General features: G+C 38.0%; 1 protein-coding gene across 1 annotated transcript in view; it reads left to right on the top strand.

Moving 5' to 3' along the window:
• Positions 1–18,944, top strand: part of LOC136874726 (protein FAM91A1) — an 86,702-nt gene that overhangs the window by 16,003 nt on the left and 51,755 nt on the right. Inside the window, exon 4 of the mRNA XM_067148393.2 lies at positions 14,198–14,298. Within this exon, the coding sequence (XP_067004494.2) occupies positions 14,198–14,298 (101 nt within the window). The remainder of the gene's footprint in view (positions 1–14,197; positions 14,299–18,944) is intronic.

Genomic DNA, 18,944 nt, shown 5'->3' with positions numbered 1-18,944 from the left:
ACCCGAGTAGAGGTGGGCTCGATTCCCACCTCACACACTCTCGAAGTGGTTTTCTGTGGTTTCCCACTTCTCCAGGAAAATGCCGGGATGGTATCTAACTTACAGACACAGCCACTTCCTTCCCTCTTCTTTGCCTGTCCCTTCCAATCTTCCCATGCCTTCACAAGGCCCCTGGTCAGCATAGAAGGTGAACCTGTCTGAGCAAGGTACTAGTCCTCCTCCCCAGTTTTATCCCCAGGCCCAAAGTCTCACGCTCCAGGACACTGCCCTTGACACAGTAGAAGTGGGATCCTTCGCTGAGTCCGAGGGAAAACCTACCCTGGAGGGTAAACAGATTAAGAAAGAAAGAAAGGAAATATTTCAGTTGTAAATTTTTACGGGAATTGACTCAGAGTTCAAATTACTGATTTTTCATTTTCATCCACTCTGTGACAAGAGACCACTGGCGTTCTAACTCTTCGTTCAGTAATTAAATTATTATTTACATTTTAGCAATATAAATTATTGAATGTTCACGACAAATCAGCATTGAAACAAAACAACTTTCCACTATACGTAAAAGAATAGGCCTATAAATACTACAATGAAATGCGATCGTAGTTCAATCAAAAAAAAAAAAAAAACAACTTGCCAAGCTTGACAGAAGACTATCTTTCCATCCATAGTGAAATTGGGATCCCCTGTGGTCCACCGCTTCAGCCAGTAGGACTTCGACGATTTTTCTTTGCAATTAAAATTTGTTTTACGCCACGCAGACACAGATAGGTCTTATGAGGACGATGGGATGGGAAAGGCCTAGGAATGGGAAGGAAGCGACAGTAGCCGTAATTAAGGTACAGCCCCAGCATTTGCCTGGTGTAAAAATAGGAAACCGTCTTCAGGGCTGCCGACAGTGGGACTCGAACCCACTATCTCCCGCATGCAAGCTCATAGCTGCGCTCCCCTAAGTGCACCGCCAACTCGCCCGGTGATTTTTCTTCGCGCATTGCCACAGACACCCTTCTTCTTCACAATAAATCACAACACGGTCTGAAGGTAAAGCGTACGCGTACAACAGTTCACATCGAGAAGGAGGTATAAGGGTTCGACGTTGATTGGTTCTCGCATATGTCTTAGAAGGTTGGAGGGGTTGAAGGCTTCAAGGTCAAATTGTTCCTTGTTTCTCCTGACGGAAATTTCCCAAGACCTATTTCTGGTGACTTCCAAGAATTCCCATTTTTGTTCGTGGGGTAAACAGATCTTGAGAAATGAGAAGATAATACTGTCGAACACATCAGTTACAATATAATGCACTGGAAGAAATCGGCTTCTTTAAAATAGATTCAAAAGGCATCAAAATAGGCAAATATACTCCAAATAGGCACAAACCCCTGAAATAGGCATTTATAGCCACAATAAAACCAACTAAATCTAGCTTAAACGACCCTAAAATGGATTTATATCTCAAAAGCCTACGTTTCTGAACACAGGAATAAAATAGGCAAATAGGCAAATTCCCATCTCTACTCATAACACATCATCTTCTTGTGGGTGGGAGTGGTAAAATAACACCCACAGTATCCCCTGCCTTTCATAAGAGGCAACTAAAAGGGACCCCGAGGGCTCTCAACTTGAAAGTGTGAGTTGGCGACCACAAGGCTGTCAGCTGAATCCTGGCGTTGCTTCCACTTACATCTGCCAGGCTCCTCACTTTCATCTATCCTGTCCAACTTCCCTTGGTCAACTCTTCTTTTCTCTTTCTTCTTTGACCCCAACGGTATTACTGCATTTGAAGCCTAAGGAGTGTTTCATTTTCATGCCCTTCATGGCCCTTGTCTTTCTTTGGCCGATACCTTCATTTTTTGAAGTGTCGGATCCCTTCCATTTCTTCTGTCTGATTCGTGTTATATAGAGGATGTTTGCCTAGTTGTACTTCCTTTTAAGACAATAATCATCACCACCATCACAACGCAACTTAATGTACACACCAGTAATTAAGCACTCTCATTTAAGTAATTCACATAGAAGACCATATTAACTACCAGCTTAGAAAAATATTGACCATGATAATCGTCCATTAGAAAATAATTAATTCAGCTGTGAAAAGAACCAAGGACTACGTCAGCTGCAATGTGACCACAATTGAAAATAATGCAGTATGCTATTTATTGAAGATCATTCAACCACTGAATCCTCGCACACATGTTAAATTACAGTTCCACATCTATATATATAAAATAAGAGTTTTGTCTGTACATTGCTCAGAATTTGAAAAGAATGGTATTTCTGTATCGGTCATGTCCATAGTAACAAGGAAATGCACTTTTTACTTTTCCGTAATTTCTGTTTGTATGTATGTATGTATGTACACGCATCACTAGAAAAACGGCTGAAGAGAACTTAATGAAAATAGGTATGTAAAGTCGGGGAATAAGTCGCTATAATCTAGGCCATAAATAATTTTATTCACGCTGATTGAAATGGTAGTTTAGGGGAAGGCCTAAAATTTAATTTTCAAATATTTATGTCATTAGTGGCCCTATTTTAATAAAAATTGGTATGCAAAGTCGGGAAAAAAGTTGCTACAATCTGGGCTATAAATAATTTTATTCACTCTGAGTGAAATGGTAGTTTAGGGGAAGGCCTAAAACTTAATTCTTAAATATTTACACTATTAGTGGTCCTATCTCATTGAAAATTCGTATGCGAAGTCGGAGAATGAGCCACTAAAATCTAGGCTATAAATAATTTTATTCACGCTGAGAGAAATGGTAGTTTAGTGATAGGCCTAACATTTTATTCTCAAATATTTATATTATTAGTGGTCATATCGGTGAACCATTTATGTCTTATAAATTTTTACCGTACCAGCTATGATAACACAGACATTCATGAATTTGTATTTTGGTTGCTAAGTCTGTACCAACGCCGAGCCACGAGAAAATGGGTTGACAGAATTTAGTGAAAATTGGTATATAGAGTCCGGGGAATAAGACACTACAGTCTAAGCTATAAACAATTCTATTTACCCTGGATGAAATTGTAGTTTAGGGGAAGGTGCCTAAAATGTAATTTTTAAATACCTATGTTATTGGTCCTATCGAAAAGTACTACATAACAAAAGTTATAGGGAATACAATTTCCGGTCATTTATGTTTTATTCAGTTTTAACGTACCGACTATGATAAGAGTGGTATTTCAGAGTCGGAAGAAAACTAAATGTGAAGGCCTACAATATTGTAAGCGCATAACATTGATTAACAGTAACATTACATTGACCATTGTTTATTGTGATGTTCTTTGTCACTTATGCTGCCTCTCAACTCCGATAGATGGGATTACTGCTGCGTACAGATTATAATAGCCTGACTGAATATTGGCGGGAAATAGCCGGGGAGTTAGAAAACTTTCTTCTTTAGCATGCCATTCCTCTGGTTCATAAATTTTCTGATACAGCTGGTACGTAACACACTGGTTCATCATAGTATTCCAGCTATTCATTCCCTACTCTGACGCGCTGTGTTGTATGAGCAGTGGGCATAGTTAAGGCAGTAGTAGTACATTAGTAGTAGTAGTAGTATCCATAATATGGCCTGGTCTAGAATAACAATTAGGGCTATTCCAAATTATAGCACTACAGTTCAGTAAATAACTCAAAATTCAACCCTGAAAAGAGTCGTTCCTTAAGAAAAGGTTATTACTCTTCATTTTTATTAAAATCTACATTCATTTTATTGCAAATTAGCAGCGAAGAGGGGGTTTCTCCTCTGGCTTGCAGGAAAAATTTGCCTCCAAGTCAGATTTTTCCGCCGCCAGGGCAGTGAATTGATACTTTCTGACTCATCTGGTACTCCTAGGAAACAGATTAGTAAAAGAGCATAGTTTTTGCTCTGGGACACTCCAATATTCGATGAAGAGTGTTCATGGCTCACGGCAGTCTGCGGTTGGTCATTCCAGCTCTGGAACTTTGGACTGTTAGATCGGCAGCTTAGTCCTGTTCATTAAAAGTGAGAAAATGTGTGGTTTTCTATTTGATCAAGTATTTCATATAAAAGCATTGCTTTTAATCGCGCCTTTCCTACTGACGTCATTGTAATGTATGTTCATTTCAGTTGGGAAAACCACTAAGACAGTCTTTCTGTTGATGTAAAAAGGCAGGTGGAGAGTGAGTGTCTACCATTACAGTGAAAATTCCCTAACTCCGTCTTCATAGGAGAAAAGATGTTTGGTGACTTCCCTGTCACGTTTCTAGGGTAACGTTAAGAGCTATGCAATTTCATACAATCTTGCTCACAACGCGTACACTACCTAACCTAGAATTCTGTACAAAATGTAGAATTCCGTAGCGAAGCACGGGTACATCAGCTAGTCATGTAATAAAGACTTATTATTCACCATTGTGGAATAAAAGATTTATCTCTGAACTCAGTGACTTAAAAATATTCACTGTAGTATTAATTCACCAGTACAAGTGGGTAAGACTCAGATAAGATGAATACATACATTGAATCCAAGAATACAAAGCATACAGAGACAGAGATTTGTTTGCGTAGTCCATTGTATAACCAATACAGGTTAACCATACACGTCATTCATCCTTTGATATTCTTCGCTCCCCATCCTGTATGATGTAATTTATCACCTCTCATTGCATAAATACTGTTTGGAATAATTTATAGGCATTAAAAAATGTACATAATTGTAGCCTGAAATAACATGACATAACCTACATATATAAAAAGTCCCCTGTTATTTGCTCTTGCAGTCAGCACTTGTGAATTCCACCCTTCCGTACACGTCAAACTTATATCAGGAAAGATGTGATACTTTGCTGTTATGTTTTTGTAATTAGCATCTTTGAAAATATATTCCACTCACGCTGAATAATCATACGTGATTGATGATGTATACAGTTTCAGTATACCTTGCCTTAATTTTCTCTGTTCTTTTGTGATGACCTACTGTTAACTTCTCCCATATTACTTCTGTCCTATAGCAGAGAGTAGTCTTTATTGCAGATTTGAACTGTGTCATTGCAGTATGACTGGATAGTTGGGTCAGTTTCAGTAGGTTTTGCATCGCTCTCATTGCCATCACCGTGCTTTCTTTTATGAGTAAACTGAAGGCTTTGAGTGTTGACTGCAGCATTATTCCCAGGTATTTAAAGCTTTTTTCAACCTTTTAACAGACTATTAATTTGTGTCAGAGTGTCTAGTGCGTCTGGTTTTTCCCCTTTGTATAATGTACTTTGTACCATTTTTTGCTGGTTGATGTGGAATTTATTTTATTTTGCCCATTTTTATAGTTTGTCTAGTGTTGCTTGTAAATCAGCTTTGTTTGGGGTTCCTATTATCATGTCGCTGTTCATGTTTCTTGTGATGTCTACTCTGATTATATTGAGATGAACTGGGCTGATTGGGTATCCCTGTAGGACTCCATTTGTTTGTTTCACTTTCCTGGATACAATGACTCCATCGTTTTTCTGGATGTAATTGTAATAGAGTGTATTCTTCTCTACTGATATGGTTGGATGTAAGGTTTCAATCATGCTCCCAAACTTCCTTATAAAATTTCTCTGTCTACTAGGTCAAAGGCTTTTTATATAATCCGTGAAACAACAAAGTACTTCACTAATAGTTATAAATTTAATTTTGTTCTGTATTGAAGTGGGATTACAGTAAAATAAAAGTTTTCAAAGGTCCACTTTTTCAATACAATAATGTTTTATTGTGAATCAATCACGTCATAAGGGTACTAGTTTCGGCACCTGTAATGTGCCATCATCAGCCTTAGATGCAAATTGAACAATTATATACACATACCTAAAATACCTAAAACACATTTTAAAACATGTTACTAGCATCTATGATGATACATGAAATAAGTTAAAAGTATGGTACAATTTGAAATGCTGCGGTATAAAATTCTTATAGTGACTCCATCGTAAATTTTATATAATATTGTGTAGTTCAGCCTGTGTATGTCCAGGTTAAGTGAAATCTACAATATTTGTTGACTATATGAGTTGGCACTTGTTCACTTAAATTAGGTGGTTCCTAAGAAGTTGAATTGGAGTCCAGCTCCTTCTGTCAGTCCAACACATATGTTAAACATGCTGCTCAAGGTTTCAAATTGAAGTGGGAATCTCAATCTCAGGTCACACTACGATCTCCATAAGACCAATTCAACTTCTTTGGAACCACCTAATTTAAGTGAACAAATGCCAACTCATAGACAACATAAATATTGTAGATTTCACTTAACCTGGGCATACACAGGCTAGTAATGTGTTTTAGGTTGTTTTAGATATGTCTATATAATTGTTCAATTTGCATCTAGCACTGATGATGGCACATTACAGGTGCTGAAACTAGTACCCTTATGACATGTGATTGATTCACAATAAAACATTGTATTGAAAAGGTAGACCTGAGAAAACCTTTATTTTACTGTAACAAAATACTTGCCATTTGGATGTGTTAGCTTCTCCTCTATTTCCACTACTACGGCCCTTACTGCTAACAGAGTTCTCCTTCCTCTTCTAAAGCCCAACTGGCAGTCCAGGAGACAATTTTCTGCTTGTGCATTTAGCCTGTCCGTTAGTACTTTTGTGAAGATTTCTGCTGCTGTATTCTCAAGTGCCACTCCTCTGTATGAATCTATGCTGTTTGTGTCACCTTTCCTCTTGTACAGTCGGTTCATAGTTCCTAACCTCCCCGTTTCCAGGATCACCCCTGTGCACAAGCATCTATTAAATAGGTCCATCCCTGCATCCGGGACGGGAGATAATGGGTTTGAACCCCATTGTCGGCAGACCTGAAGATGGTTTTCCGTGGTTTCCCATTTTCACACCAGGCAAATGCTGGGGCTGTATTTTAATGAAGGGCACGGCTGCTTCCTTCCCACTCCTAGGCCTTTCCTATCCCATCGTCGCCATAAGACCTATCTGTGTCGGTGCGACGTAGCAAAAAAAAAAAAGCAGTTGCTAGTAAGTGTCTGAAAGTAAAATATTCACAATCCTTCATGTTAAACGAGCATGACTAAAATACAGCACTGACTTATTGTTGGTATGATGTGTACCATGTTGATACAGAGGTATCAATTATAGAATTTCAGTCAATACTTTTAGTATCTTTTCTTCAGTCTCTAGGGACAGTGTGGTTTCTTTTATATTTAAAAGGCAAAATTAAATTTGCCTCAAAAGAGCTGAGTTGTTGAAATAAGATAAAATCACTCATTATATTAAAATATGTAGTAAAGTCAACAAAACACTGCCAACAAGAATGAAGGCCTGATTTTGTAAAGCTAATAAGAATAGGCTATGGTTTGTAACAGAATACTACTATAGTTTACAACCCTAAGCTTGGTTTCCAGCAGCTCTGCTAAGGTTCCAGTTTTGTGCCATTCTCTTCATTCTACCTAAGATTGGCATCCCAGCTCCTCCACTAGTTGACCAATATATTCCAGTCTAGGCCTTCCCCTACAATTTCTTCCTTCTACAGAGCCCCCCAGGATGAAGGCTAGTAAACTCTCATGTCTGAACAACAGAATACAATTTATTAAAAGTCAAGGAAGGTCAAAGAAGCTGCCTAGCCGAGGCAGTAAAGGCGTAATGAGTTTATCGGGAAAGACATAGGTTTACCTTTCTGTCATCATTTCAGAAGTTTAGAAGGAAGAATTCTTCCTCAGGAAAGGCATAGGACCCTAGGGTTCACTCACTCTGCACAGAAATGAGTAATTAACACATTAACAGTAACTAACACATTCTCTCATTCAATTCATTAATTTAATTTTATCTAATTTATCAGGTTAACTTCATGGGCACCGCAATGAATCGCAAAAATTTTATACCAGACACAATGTATCTATGTTAACCACATCTTCATGTGCTGTGCTGACAATGTCCAACAACATTTTCAGCAAGATTTAACAAGCACCATGAGAGCATCTCATTTATTATTTTGATTGAGGATGAAACAACATCTAACAGTTCCCCGTCAGCTAGTGGTTATTTACAGCAGTGTCCAATGGATTACATATAGCTAACACCACACAAATAGATTTGATGACAAACTACAGGATCAACATTTACCAGTTCCCAGCAGTATTAGAACTAACAGTTCTGTGTATATAAATTAATACTTGAAATTATTCTCAATGATGAACATACTCAAGATGTTAGAACCTAGTTCATTTTCAAATTTATTCATAATTCCATCCCAGTTTTTAATGTCACTTCGTATATATTTGTTTTCATTTGTTTTATGTCAGTTGTGTGCCTGTACATTTGTTTAGTTATTAGGTGTTTTATATTAAGGCTGAAGATGGCCAGCCCCGGCCGAAACTAGTCCCTAATTAATGTAATTTAGAATATTACATATTATAGTATTGAAAGGTGGACCATTACTACATTAATTTAATAATTACATTGTACTTGCAATTCAATATGGATAAGAACCATGAAGTTTATAACCTATGAATACAGAAATGAGTACCTGATTAAAAGCAAAAGTGACCATGGACAGGGCTAATCACTTTATTGCACTTAGTGCTGAGATTGAGTTTAATGAAAGCCTTTATTTCCTACTCTCGTAGGGGTCTTTATGGCTTGTACAGGGACAGTTTTTGCTTTTACCATACATGTCTGGTGATAATGAGATGAGTAGGGAGAATATTAACATCATAGTAAAGTATGAAAGTGAATCAGTTGTGAAAAAAATATGAACAAATTTTTGCATTTTGAAGGTTCAGATGGTTGCAACTATGAACTTATATCTTTCAACATATTGGTTAATTCTGTTCATCTCAGTTGATTTCAATTGATGCCAGTACAGTTCTTGCGAGATAGCAGTCTTGTACAGCTTGTTAGGTTCCCACCTTCTGTAGTCAAGATTGCAAGATTAAATTCGGCCCTAGTCATTTGACACTTAAGTGATAAAATATGAAAATCTAATGTCTGTAGATCAACGGGCTACTTAAAGAATCCTATTTACAGCAAAATTCTTCTATTTAAGCATTTCCTAAGATCATCAGCAGGAAAAGGAGACATTAAATTACAGTTATTATTATTATTATTATTATTATTATTATTATTATTATTATTATTATTATTATTATTATTATTATTATTATTATTATTATTATTATTATTATTATTATTCCTGATCTTATGGACTAAACCCTCTTAGTTTCTCTGCAAACTAAAGGTGACAGATCACTTGCCTCTCTTATGAAACATGCCATTAGATATGAATTCTCTCTTCAAAATCTGCAGTGGGATGGTGGAAAATATTCAGGAGACTCTATTCAGACTTATTATTATTTGCCATTAAGATTAAGTAAGTTAATAATTTTTCCTTTTACTTGTTTTGAATAATGTATTGAATCGAAGGGAAAAGCACAGATATCCTTACATCTGGACCCATTATTGTACAAGTTTTGGTTGGTATGCAGGTTTCACTGAATAATTTATTTGGCATTAAACAGCAAGTGCAATAGCCTTTGTCATAATGCATTACCAAGCTCGATAGCTGCAGTCGTTTAAGTACGGCCAGCATCCAGTATTCGGGAGATAGCGGGTTTGAACCCCACTGTCGGCAGCCCTGAAGATGGTTTTCCGTGGTTTCCCTTAACTGTACGTTAATTAAGGCTACGGCTGCTTCCTTCCCAGTTCTAGACCTTTCGTCTCCCATCGTCACCATATGACCTATCCGGTGCGACGTAAAGCCAATAGCAAAAAAAAAGTCATAATGCATTAATATATACAGATATTATCTGTGCTGTATATGGTAATTGGCACAAATAAGCTCTTGAAGAATACTAGGTGTGACCATAAAGAGACTTGTTTATCCCAGAGAACCTTTTTTGCTAGATGTAAAACTATGCTCCTTTATGTACTCTATTTCTAGAGATGATCTATTGTCACCACACTCCAAGGTACTGGAGCTGTTTGGCTTCTTCCAATTTTGTTTTATCCAGAGTGATGTTGATATGGATGCTCCATTGACTAACTGGTGACACTACTGTTTTAGATTGATTTATTTAAAGGCAGACTACTTAAATATTGTTTTCCAATCATTTAGCCTTGCCTCTGTTGGACTTGTTTCATTTTCACCCCATATAACTACATCATCTACAAAGGTCAGAGCATTAAATTCAGAGGTGGTGTTGCATCTTTTAATTCTTCATTTTTCCTTCCATTATAGTAATGAATAAAAGTTACGTGTTGAAGTTAACTTGGCTGACAAGGGAATTAGCACAACTTGCGATCGCAATTGCAGGTAATTTGTGATTTGTATGAATATGTTTGAGGTGCTGATTACAACACTGAATAAATTAAGTGCCATCACCAAGTACTCTGTAAGTTCCGAAGATTCGCTATTCCGCTCAAAGTATACCATATCTAACATGATATTGTGGCTTTAGTAACTTTAGACACCGTAAACGTTTTCTCTAGCTACTTTAGTTATTTTACGTGTATGCTATGGTCGACACGCCGAACCATGTCCAAGGTCACCCGACACAGTTGCCGATGCGACATCTAGGGGAACCAGACAGACATTCCACATAAGAGCAAGGAAGCTAGTATAATAGGGACCTCCATCTGTATTGTATCTGCTTTGACCGTTCATAAAGTTCCTTCTGTTTGTGGTGTTTCCAATTTTGTAGCGAGTCACCGTCACCGTAATCGTGTGATAATGAATCCTACCAATATAGTGAGTATAATTGTTTGCCATTACAAACACAAGTGAAGATCCAGAGAAATTACAGTGAGAGAAATGCAGTTGCATTCATAATCAATGTGATAGACGAAACAATGACAAACAATCGTAATATTATACATCAAGAAAATACAATAGACTATATTGAAGAATATGAATACGAAGAGGAAGACTTATCTGATTGTGAAAACGTTATGGACAATCCAGAACCTGACTGTGAGGAAGAGTCGTTAATAAAAAGTGATGGAAGCCAGTCATCTGCGTATCTGCCAAGCCCACCGGAGAGGAAGAGGTGGGGTGCTGTATCTTTTGAAAAGGCAAAGTAGATAATTTCATTCCAAGATTCTGGGAAAACCAGACGATTAAGCTTCAATACAGTACGGAAACGATATCGTATGGTGCAAGACGTACATCATCTATGATATTTATGTCATGTAGTAGAAAAAGGAGAGCTAGGCCAGCGCTCAAAACTTCCCCTGCTTGACGATTATGTAGCGGAAAAATTCAGGGTGGCGAGAACTGTTCTGGGCGCTAATGTTCACAACAGGGATATTCGTGCTTGGGGTTTAGAAAAGTCTCGAGAAATAGGACTGACTCGATTCACTGGATCTATCCATGGATGGGTTGCACGGTTTAACTCTTTCGCTGCACTATTTTTAAACAGAACCCTTACAGAAAAATGTAATTTTTTTCGTATTTTCCAAATGAACTGAAATTTAATTTTTGTTAAAGGTTAGTGACATTCAACACCATTGCACAATTTTTAGCTCAACTTTAGCAAACTAGCAGTGACATTTGACCTTGAAACACACATTACTGTGATACATCTCCGAACATGGAACCGGACACATTGCAGGCTGCCCTGGGTAATTCTTACAAAAAAATACTGTCTATTTACTCTTGCACAGTCCCTTTCCTTTCTCTGAACATTTTGCTGGTAATATGGAACAAACAACACAATTAGGTTTGTGACTCTTGTCCTGCTGCTCCCCAAGAAAGTGCGTCTCCGTCAGGCGTGCTTGAGGTATGTAATCAGAAGGTCTTCCTCGTTTCACCGGCGGACTGCGCTGATACTCTTGTAGAAGTCCGATTATGACAGAACTTCTGAAGTCAGGAGCACTAATTGCCCTTTTTTGAAGCTTATTGTACAATATTCCTCCTCTCATTAGTGATGTTTCATTGCCATCATTAATATCCCGCTAGTCCGAAACAAAATGAAGATCTTCCTCGTTGGCACTTTCTTCTGAACAACCACTATGCACATCATCACTTGTTTCATTGTCCAAATTTACTGAACAGACTGAATCAGAATCGGTCACTAAAAGATAGAAGATTTCGGCACTGTCATTGCTAATGTTTTTCCGCTCGCTCATAGCTGCTGAGTGAAGCCTGCTATTGGCCAGACAGCTGACAGGAATGTTGGTGGGCGGGTGAAAGATAACAATTGTTTAAACATAGGTCCAGTATTCGCGGCAACGTTTTCAAACAATGCTTAGTACATAGTCAATACATGACTATAGATGTATGTATTATTTATGCGCCTTTATTAAAGAAGTGCGTGGAAACTATAGCAGGAAAGTACCAAGTCGACAAAAGTCAATTTCCGCAGCGAATGCTATAGGGAAGTAAGTCGACAAAAGTCGACTTCCGCAGCGAAAGAGTTAAACAGAGACACCATCTTGGTTCACGGGCAATGACAAAATGTGTAACCACTAAAGCCTGGAATACAGATGGTGACGTGAAGGAACAATGTAATGAGTTTCGCAAAGTTACCTTAATGAATACCATGGAACGTATACAGATTTATAATACCGATCAAAGTGGTATATGAAAAGAACTTCACTCATCGCGAACTCTGCATTACAAGGGAGATAATTCCGGTGTGGAGTGATCACGCAACAACTCATTCTAACTCCATCCAACCCATTACTTCGGCAAGGTGATACATGTTTCCAATGTTGCTGGTAATTTACCAGGAACCTAATAGTCACTTTAGAGTGCGAGTAGCGCAACACATGCTGAAACCACAAAATCTGGTTCAAGTTGCTTCAAAGTCCGGCCTAATCACGAAACAAATCATGACACAATTCTTTCAAGATGTCTACTTCCCATATGCAGCACAGGAGTCTCTTCTTCTGGTTGATTCCCCCGGGACATATCGTGACAAAACGCATATCGATATTATCCGACCTCAAAATATAGTGTATACAGTCAAGACCATCCCTCCTGGGTGCACACCTTACATTCAGCCACTTGATGTGCTATTCTTCCGACAGTTCAAGGCGGTGCTGAAGCGGATTGAAGATCACATTATCCTTAACGACTATCAGTTCACACCATCGTCGAGGGATTCCATTTCATTGCTGATATGCATTCTACACAATCATATCTGTTTTCCAGTCTTCGCTGACTTTGTTCGGTACTCCTGGACTATAGCTGGATATGATGACTTCAGACCAGAGAGGTTTCAATCACCACCCGAACGTATTTTTGATGTTCAAAAGCCGTGTGACTTGGAAAACTGCTTATTGCAAGCATTCATGAAGTGTTCTTACTGTGATAAGCATCTCTGTTTTCGGCACTTTATACTCTGTGAACATGCTCATCCTCGTAATCTTTTGCCAAGAGCTACCAATAACCCATATTTTGAACGCGGTTCCTGAACATGCGCATGATTGTAAAGTGCAATGTAATTGTCGATGGCAAATATTGTGTGCATATTTGTAATGTACATGTAAAACACTTAAATACAAACCAGAAAGTTTTTGCAATTGCGAACGCAAGTTGTGCTAACTCCCTTGTGAGTGCTGTAAGCTACAAGGTGATATACTGTACCTATGCAGGCTTATGGCATACCTGTTATTCCCTCGACATAACTTCCAGATGAAGTAGATGTATTGATTATTGATTTGTGTAAACTGTGCTGTTCTACTCATGATTCTGTAAGCAGTAAGAAGGAAAGAATGAGGAATAGAATGCATAAGGTGGTCAAGGAAACAGCAGTATCGCTTTCAGCATAGACTCTGTATTAACAACAGATAAGTCATAACCAACTGAGCTACTTTCTAGCAGGTTTGCTCATATTGCATTGTCAAAGAAGTTCTGAATCTGGATATCTCTCACATCCAGTTCTTTATAGCTTGGCTATTGTAAATGTCTTGAATTCAGTATTTATGGCATTAATTCAATTTGGCTCGCATTCTTTCCTTCTGATTACAGAAAGCAACCATAGCATGTTGTTTAGTTCTTGGGCTCCTTTCATATCCAAACAAATTATGCGTATGCTAATAGAATTAATATCCTATCATTTTCTTAATTACTTTTTCCATCATTCACCCGAAACCTATTTCAAACTTGAGGCATGTGACATCTTTCCTTTCTTTAAATTGTATTTTGATGCCTTTGACATTGTGTTTTGATGAACAAGTTTGTTTTAACAAAGCTTGTGTTTGCTGTGTTGAGTTTCCAGATGCATGCTGACTTACTTTTCTTTCCAGTTAATATCAGAATCAGAAAAGGAACTGATTGATAGGATCATCGATCATGGCTGTCAGAAAGCTGGTGACCTGGATTACAACTTGGTCCATAGTCTTTATAAGTAAGGCTTTTCTTTTTTAACTGTGCTTTACCTAATAAGCTCGTAACAGAAAATTTTCAGTACGTTGTAATTGTTTGTTTTATTTTACTGTGAACCATAAAAGTAACACATTTAGCTTTAATGGAAATTAGTGTTCATAAAAATTGGTATGGTGATGTAGCACACAATGAAGCCACTCACCTAACTGGCTGACTCCTTCACATGACTTGCCAGGCCAGCAGTTTCTCATGGACCCTCTATAGCTCATTTGTGTATGAGTTTGGGCAATAAAAATTATGAACTTGCCAAGCCATACCTTAAGCAGTGGTATTGTGCATTTATATTATGGTATGGAGGGCTGGTGTTTTCATTGTGTAAATTTTCTGCTACTGTGATTGAATCATGAATGGTAGTTGTATGCTTTCAGTGCAGTCTCACTGATGCTTTTTGTGTGCTTTTGTTATTGACTTGAGTTAGAGCAATGAACTAAATCAAATTCATGTGAACTGTGGTAAAACAGGGTTAAAATCTAAAATCTATTGAATGTTAGGCAAAACAATGTAGAAAATGTTATGATGAAAGGATTGATTGTAGCATACCAAGACTAGAAAGTATGTCTAAAGGCTAAATTGGCAACTAATAATGAGACATTTCAAATATTTTGCAAAATCATACTGTATGCACTGACCATAGATTTACTGTGTAGCCTTCACATTTTTTATTTGACTGTTGTACACTTTGTCCATTGTTGGCAGCCCATACATACGGGAAGTTGATGGTTTTATAAATTGCATTTCTCTCTTATGCTGATAAATCTTTAATTAAGTGAGAAGGTCATCAAGATTGGCAAAAATATTAAAATTAATTGCTTAGCATTCACAGATGATCTTGAACTACTTGCAAATAATTTAGAAGCTGAATTTAAAATAGAAGAACTTGAAAAATTGCAACTAAAGTTGGATTACAAATTCCATTTGAAGAAACAAAAATAGTTCCAAACTTCAAAGTTGAAGCACCAACTATTATACTAAACAAAACCAAACAAATTAAGATTGTAAATAAGTTTGAATATATTGGTAAAATTGTAACCTGGAACTCCAGTGAGAGAGCTTCAATAGAAAGCAGAACATTTAAATTAAAACATGCACAATGAATTACCTGGCCAACATACAGGAAGAAATCTCTTTTGATGAATGCCAAATTTCAACATTGCTATTCCGTCATTAAGCCTGAAGTGACTTACGCTAGTGAAACACTATTTAAAAACACCAAATCAACAATGGATAGACTGCAGAACGTTGACAGAAGGATTATCAGAACAATAATTAATAAAAAGTATCAGGTAGATGGACAATGGAGATTGTTACCTAATGCAATAGTATACTGGGAAAGTGAGTCAATAATAGACACAATGAGAAAAGGGAGAATTGCCTTTTTCTGTCATATATCAAGGCTATTGAAACAACTATTTAACTACTTTTGGAAAAGTTAAAAAAAAAAACATTGGTTCAGAGAAGTCCAAGATGATTTAGAAGAGTTGAATATTATAATGCAACAGATTGCAAATAGAGAAAACAAAATGATTCTGAAGAACAAACATATGACTTAAACCAATAACTTTGCAACAAAAACAATACCTATGTCATATATTGTGAAGAAAGGGCAGCCAAGTCAGAAAGAATGAAGAGTCAGCAGCCCTGAAGATGGTTTTCCGTGGTTTCCCATTTTCACAATAAGCAAACGCTGGGGCTGTACCTTAATTAAGGCCACGGCCGCTTCCCTCCCACTCCTAGGCCTTTCCTTTCCCATCAATGCCAAAAAACCTATCTGTGTCATTGCAACATAAAATTAATTAATACCAATATAAATGATGGTCCGTTTTCGGACATTATAAATTTTCCAGCTAACTCACTTCTGATTGCCAGCGTTTTGCCCCAGTGTGCTAAGTTGGACTCATCAGTTGGTAAATAGCACACCGACCAAGACGCATAGCTAGTGCAACGTTATCTTCATGCTCCACTCAAGCTTATTTGTCTACTTATGTCATTCCACGCCAACTCTCCACTGACAGCTCGAAACATACCACATACATAATTTATTAGTTTCATCTCTGTGTTGATGATTTACAATGACAATGAAAATTGAAAAGATTGCTCCTCCTAGTCGACACAAAATATACTTACAAGAATTATCTTTTATTCAGGACTAGATTCGGCCCCTTTCATTGGGCCATCTTCAGCTTTATAGATAAACTTAAAGTACAAATTAGCACGCATTAACTCATTCACATCCTATTTAATACCATAGCAGTTCACTGAGAAAACCCATTTAGATCCTGCACTACAGCACACACTGTGAGGATGTGGGCCACAGCGAAGTCGGCACTACAATAACACACTGTGGGGTCTTACCCCTTTAAGAGTTCAAAGCACGTAGATCTTCAATGACATATCCACAGCCTACACAAAACTACGGCCTCTCAGGAGGTCACGCGGTCTCACCGTAGACTTGCCCACCGTCATAATTTGTATACTTTCCGTGTCATCAGCACTGCTACACACATCACTCAAACTCAGACTAAGACCTTCAGGGTCTATTTTGTTGTCACAAACATCGCTGTCTTCATAATCACTCTCTAAAACACTACCTGGTAGCTTTCATATTCCATCTTCATCAACACCAACACATCTGCTTGACGCCATGATTGCAACTGACGTGAGCGAAATAATATGGACAAAGATTCTTTTATCTCTTGTTCCAGAAGTGTGTGATAACCTGGAGCGCGGGAAATAACCGAAGCCACATGTCTAAACTTCAGCTCAGAATGCATACAAGTGGCATCTGTGAGTTAGTAAGTGAACTACATGTATTGATATACAGCAGTGCATCGCCGTGAGCTGAGCTTGTCATTGGATTCATATGCCACGAATAACCTTTGCGAGCTAGGGTCGTCAAATGATGTGATTGGGTTAAAAAACTTATTTAACAAACATACAGTAAACGGGCACTTCATATTTGATAAAAATTAAACGTAAATTTCAATATGTAGTCCGTTAGAACTTTGTAAAGATTTGTATGAATCTAGAAGCCCTTTTCAGTACAGACATTTATTAATGCCTAGAGAGCATTTCATTTTTTTTGCTTTTGATGGTCCTTCCCTTTCCTTTGCCAATGCCATCATTCTTCTAAGGGTTGGACCTTTTCATTGTTTTTCCTTCTGATTATAGTTAAAAGAAGATAGTTATCCAGTTGTAATTCCTCTTTAACACTAGAACCACCGGAGCGGTCAAAATGACCGCTACACATTTTCCAAGCTCAATTTTGACTACAGTTTTTATTGTAGGATATTGAGCTGCAGTGACTTTTCCTGATTAGTGTCCAGGAAAATCCATGTTAAATATAATTTATTTTGCCGTTAGTAACGGCTATACCTACTACCGCCGGAGCGGTCATTTTGACCGCTGTATTAAATATCATAATAAAATGTATTATAACACACACCTTTCGTTGAGATATAATCATCTACTTTTATCCTATCAACAACGGTAATGTACAAAACCACAACAATGTAACTCGGATATATTACGAATTGTATGAGCATTATTTCCGCTGCGTCTCCGGTAGTGTTTTCATTCGTCAGCTTGTCACAGTACAGTAAACATGTCCCCTAAACCATCAGTTGCTGAGTCTATTGCATGACACTCCTGAAGATATGTTTGATGTAAAATGTGGTCCAGATATAAAGGATCTAAATACAGAAAATGCACGTGAAGCTAACGACCAGTCAAGTGAGAACTCGTAAAGCACCAATTCATATCGCGCTGAAAACCGTATTGTTCAGGCTGAAGATGAGTTGATATTAGTATGAAGGGCATACTGTATTGTTTTACACTGTAGTTTTTTCCATACAAATGAAGTACATTACATATCAGTACTTACGTCCACCTTCTCAACATAATCTCCTTGTAACTGTATGCAATTTTGCCATCGATGTGTCAGTCTCTCCAGACCTTCCTTAAACCATTCTTTCGGAATGATGCGTACCCATGCCTTGACAGATGTGTCCAGTTCTGCAAAACGGCGACCACTCAGAGGTTTCTTCATGTTCCCGAACAGGTGATAAATTACTTCTTTGACGGTGGACTGTCCTTGGGCTTCCATTGCATCGATTTTTGTTTCTTTTATGGCTCATGGTAATGGAGCCATGTTTCATCACCAGTCGCAAGCCTAGCCATGAAGTTGGATGGATCTTGATCATGGTGTTGCAAAAATTCTCTGCACACGTCCACACGCCTCGGCTTTTCGTCTGCAGACAAGAGTTTAGGTACCCACGTTGATGACACCTTCGGCTAATTGACGTGGCTGCCTCCATTTCCGTAAATGTGATGCATTTGTTTTTCTTGGATGGCCTGTTCGACCTGGGCAATGCTGGCTGGTGTTGACACTGTCACATTCCTTCCAGAACTGGTTCCCTTGTCCACCGATGTGCGCCCTGTTTTCCAACCGTCCACCTAGTTGTAAACTGTTTTCCGTGACAGCGCATGTTCTCCGCAAACTGCCACCAAGCGCCGATGAGTTTCTGCACTGGTCATACCTTCTTTCCATAGGAATCAAGTCGTACAGCGCTGTCCCTGACGGTTGCTCTCCAAGTTGTCTGCTCCTACGCT

This window comes from Anabrus simplex, chromosome 1, assembly GCF_040414725.1.
Source record: "Anabrus simplex isolate iqAnaSimp1 chromosome 1, ASM4041472v1, whole genome shotgun sequence".
Lineage (NCBI taxonomy): Eukaryota > Metazoa > Arthropoda > Insecta > Orthoptera > Tettigoniidae > Anabrus > Anabrus simplex.
This window is presented reverse-complemented; position numbering and strand designations above follow the sequence as displayed.